At 26.7% G+C, this 5,322-nt stretch overlaps 1 protein-coding gene across 1 annotated transcript; it reads left to right on the top strand.

Annotated features, from left to right (window-relative positions):
* The first annotated feature begins 3,808 nt into the window (after positions 1 to 3,808).
* LOC130800111 (lipid transfer protein EARLI 1-like) lies at positions 3,809 to 4,886 on the top strand. The gene has a single exon (XM_057663463.1). The coding sequence runs from the start codon at positions 4,045 to 4,047 to the stop codon at positions 4,654 to 4,656; it is 612 nt and encodes a 203-aa protein (XP_057519446.1). The 5' UTR covers positions 3,809 to 4,044; the 3' UTR covers positions 4,657 to 4,886.
* Positions 4,887 to 5,322: the final 436 nt, after the last annotated feature.

Here is a 5,322-nt window from a genome sequence, read left to right on the forward strand (position 1 = left end):
TGTCCCATAAAGTTTCGCAGTGAATTGTCCGATAAAACACTACTACTATCAGCATCTGCGCCCGCAATTCTTATATTTTTACACTGAATGCAAGTAAAAATCATTACATATAATAAGTCAAAGCTGCAATTGAGACCAATGTCAGCAAAGATCTTTGTAATTGCGTTTGAACTCTCTTTCTGTACGTTATGCAATTTTATTTAATTAGTGTAAGTGTAACCAGAAAAACCTTGGCAGAATCAGATTAAAATTACCCGTGACCCTTCTGATTGCAAATTTGCAATCACTATAAAAAATGCGCTTAAAAATATGTTTAGACACGCTTATATCAGAGGTTAAGCTGATAAATTTTAGGCACGTTTAACTAATCCGTTACTCTAATACTACATGTTGAATTAAGAGCAGAATAGCTAGTACTTGATAATTTTATATGACCATATGGCTATACGGGTTTTCTTATTTTGAAATTATCACAATTGTATATTGGACATGTGCGTGTTATATCTAAAGAAAAAAACTAACTTTTAATTCTTGCGATTTCACGTTATATTATTGTATCATAATTATTCTATCTAGTACTTGTTGGTTACATTTTAAGGTTTGAAGCCACCAAATAATCAAATTAAGATAAATTTTTAAATTTCTTTCTTATATAAAAACTATTTTAGAAAATTAACTATTTTAATATGCACTAGAGAATTTATTGTTTTCTTTTTTATTTCTATTTAAACTTACTATTTTTTTCGTTTATTATAAAGTTTCACATCTCCATACCAAAAGTAAAATAACTTAGCGATATGTGAGCACTACTTAGGAAATATTTTTAAGTGAACACCAAAGTAGAAATTATTTTCTTTTTAATTCCACTTAGCTAAATCATTCATTTGTAAATAAAGGTGATTTATAAAGGTAAAAAATTACCCTTACGTGGTGAGATTAGATAGGATGGAAATTTCGTAATTTAAATTTATCTTTTTTAATTTTATTTATTTTATTATTATAAATTAAATATCTATCTTCGATGGGACTGGGTTGATTTTCAGATAATGTATTGAATTTCGCGATCATTATTATAAATTTGGACATAGATGCAGCTGTCCGATATTTTGATTAACTATCTTTCTTTCTCTCTTATATGTGGGTTATGCGTAGCTGGATCTATGTGTGCTAGCTAATCCAGTACGTAAACACCTCTCGCTATACTCTAACTCCACCCTATCAAACTCAAGTGTGTAGTTAGTTAGACTAAACTCGAGTTCAAGTGATTCTAATAATAAGAGGTACTCCCTTTCCCTTCTCGTGCAAGTGTAGTACTTTATTATCATTATATCTAGTGTATTTCTATCATATAAAATTATGATTAGGGTCTGAGGAAGAAAGAAAGACAACAACCCATATCCATTAAGAAAAGCACGGTCAAAGAGTCTCTCAACTTGAGTAGTATCTTTATCCGTTCTTAAAAGTTGTTTTTGCTAGGAATATTCACGAGAATTTAAAAAAATAAAATTTTTTAGATGGTAGATATATTAATTTATTAAATAAAAAAATTTAATGGTAAAAAATGGAGACTGTAAACATTAAAAAAATATTAAAATAAAGTTTGTGTAAAAAATATAGGGAGTATAAATATTAAAAAATATGAAAATAAAGTTGGTCGAAAAAATATGGAGACCACAACTATAAAAGAAAATTTTAATAAAGTTAGTGACAAACATGTGAGGACCATAAGCAATATAAAAATGTTAAAAATTAAGTAACCAGAAAATCATAGTAACCATAAGCAGTACTAAAATATTAAAATGAAGAAAAAAAGTTTATTATTTCAAAAATTTATGACATAAATAGAAATATTTTTAGTGAGAATAATAAATGGATGGAACAACACAATATAACAAACGAAAACAACTATAAAGAACAAAGAGAATAATATTTTACTTTTCAATCATTATTATAATTAGTTTCTTATAAATATAACAAACTAATATTATAGGAGTATTTCAATATATATATATATATATATATATATATATATATATATATATATATATATATATATATATATATATATATATATATATATATATATATATATATATATATATATATATATATATATATATATATATATATATATATATATATATATATATATATATATATATATATATATATATATATATATAACAACAATATCATAGTGAATATTTTTACATGTATTATGATGAATATGTCGATTTATACTAAGGAGAACAAAATATTTATTGATATTTGAATATCTATCTTTTTACCATTTAGACTTTTGATAAATAAAAAAATTTTGAGTTTTGGTATTCAAAAGATTTAAAATTCGAAATTAATAATGCGGAAAAATAAAGCAAAGATTAGAGTTTAGGATTTTGAATACTTAGTTTGTATTGAATAATAATAAGAGGTAGGACCTCCATTTATACAAGTTTAGGACTTGAATAAGGAAATAACAATCATCATATCATATCATCATTTAATCATAAATCCTAATCCTAAATACTAATAAAAAAAATAGAAAATATATAATTTTGTAGTATAACTTTCTAAAATGTGTAATTCCAATTACACTGGAATAAATGTAATTTATTCTGTAAAATAATTTTCTACATGGTATAATTTTAGAATTTTATTAGACAATATATAATGTTCTACACAGTACATTATATATTTATCATTATAATTTTTAAAACATTGCATTTATATACAACTGTGTAATTGAAATAATTGTGATTTATTGCATCTATTAATATATGAGTTTTTTCGAAAATATAAATTTGTAAATATGATAAGTGTAAAAAATGCAAATTAGTTAAATTCTATTAATACTAACCAATGAAAAAAGACAAATGACATGCTCACAATCAAACTTTCTTTTTGCTATTATACAGTAAAATTAGTACAATGTATGATTGTGTGACGATTTATTTTCCTAAATAAATTTAAAGATAAATTAAGTAAATAATATTTTACATTAATTCTTTATATCTAAATAATAATCATATCGTAAAAACTAATAAAAGAACTAAATAATAACGCATGGCAGCTTCTTAAAGTTTTGCTAAATACATTAATTTAATAAGACTATAATTAATTGTGTGGCAACGTTTTTTTTTAATTAAAACATTTTAATAAGCATACATTATTAAAAAAAAAAGAGCTAATAAAGTAACAATAATTAGGACTTAGATGTTATATTACGTAATAATAAATATTACTCAGTTTTATATAGATATTAGCTCAAAAAATAAAATTAGTATTTTTTGTACATAATTAGGATTTAGTGTCTAATGTAGATTTAAAAAAATTAAACACAAAATCTGATTTTTTACTTTTTTCATATACAACCTAGCCCTAAATTCGATTTGTTGGGTAAAAAATTTAATAGAATCAACTCTTAAATTAGGGCTGATTCCATTAGAGTTTGTGCATGTTCATAAAATCATGTCCATGCCCCTAGAGTGTATTTTCTCCATTTTTTAATGTTTTTCTCATTCGTAATTTTCTATTTTAAGATAAATATATATATATATTAAAGATAAAATATATTTATCTGAAATCTTGTTAGATTCGTATTAATATGTACTTTCTTATCATATATTTTTTTTTAACTTTTTATGATACATATTTAGAATTAGTGAGTCTCAAAAATTACTTAAAAATTGTGAAAAAGTAAATGAGAGGAAAAAAAAAGAAAGGAGTATTATAGTATGTAAAAAAAATAAAGGAGAAGGATAAGAGAAGAGAGGGAAGAAAGATGAATTTTTTTAAAAAAATAATTTGACACTAAAATGTAAAAAAAATGTGATCTACCTCCCCTCCTCATTTTGTATCCAAATACAAAAATTTCATACCCCATTATTTTTCATCCATTATTTTGTAGATCCAAATTCCAAATACAGTAATATATTTTCTTCCTTGTCATATGCATGTAATCTATAAATACCACACTCCTTAACACCATTTTTCCATGCTCTAAAACATCTCTACTAATACAATAATCAATTAGTAGACAATAAAATGGCAACATCCTTCTCAAAAATCCTAGCCTTTTCCGTCGCCCTCAACCTCCTGTTTTTCTCTCTTGTCTCCGCTTGCGGAGGATGCGGAGGCAGCACTCCATACACCAAGCCCAAACCCCACCCAAAACCAAGCCCCACACCCGGAACCGGAACTAGCGGCGGTGTTGGAATCCCAATCATTGGCGGAGGCACCCCAATCATTGGTGGAGTCACCCCAATCATCGGCGGCGTAACCCCCATTGTCGGCGGAGCTGTCCCAGCCGTCGGCGGAGGCATTCCAGTCGTCGGAGGCGGTATCCCCGTGGTGGGTGGAGGTAGCCCATCAAGTGGAGGATCATCATCATCATCAGGACATTGTCCAATTGATACCCTTAAATTAGGAGTATGTGCAAATGTACTAAATGGTTTAGTACATGCCACAATTGGTAAACCACCAGTAACTCCATGCTGCCCACTAATCCAAGGTCTAATAGATGCTGAGGCTGCTGTATGTCTTTGTACAGCCATTAAAGCAAACATATTGGGTATAAACTTGAACATTCCAGTGTCTCTTAGCTTGCTCGTTAATTACTGTGGTTGCGAGCTTCCTCGTGGTTTTCAGTGCCCTTAAATTTGATTTTTATGGCGCACCGACATTTTTATTCTTTTGATTATTCTTAAGTCCATGATTTTTAATTTTGGGTTTGGTCAAGTTATTTTGGATAAGTACTCTTTTCTTGGTATTGAGGCTTATTAAATGAATGATTTTATTTGTAATGTGAGGTAAATTGACTTAATTTACCTTCCTAGTCTATTCATTATGTTCAATTGAATTGATTTATTCGAGTTTATTGTTTGAAATCTATTTTCGATTATTCGTGGCTTTACTATATGTTTTTGCTTACAGTTTGTTGTTTAATTTTTTCGAGTTAAACATTATAAATTCATGCTAAAATTATTAGTAATTTTAATGTACTCAATATATATGATATAAAAAATTTATAGCATCAATACGAACCGTAATTTGAGAGATTTTCAACTCAATTATGAATTTGCCTCAATTAGGAATTTACCATTGTAATACTATTTTTGAGTTCTTAGAAGTCTATTATTTTTCGTAAATCAATAAAGGCAATATATATGGGTCTAGAGAGGATTTGGTTGAGATTGATCATTGATTGAATATGGTTAATTTATTTTTGTATTAAATATGCGTTACTACTTTTAGTTTAATATTTTGGTGATAAAATCCCTTAATTTTGCTTTCAATTTCAAATATATATTTTACTTCCATTAA

Source organism: Amaranthus tricolor, chromosome 14 (genome assembly GCF_026212465.1).
Source record: "Amaranthus tricolor cultivar Red isolate AtriRed21 chromosome 14, ASM2621246v1, whole genome shotgun sequence".
In the NCBI taxonomy this organism is placed as follows: Eukaryota; Viridiplantae; Streptophyta; class Magnoliopsida; order Caryophyllales; family Amaranthaceae; genus Amaranthus; species Amaranthus tricolor.

Bases quoted from the DNA above. Each gene is read 5' to 3' on its own strand.
- LOC130800111 (XM_057663463.1), top strand. From the start codon at position 4,045: ATGGCAACATCCTTCTCAAAAATCCTAGCCTTTTCCGTCGCCCTCAAC.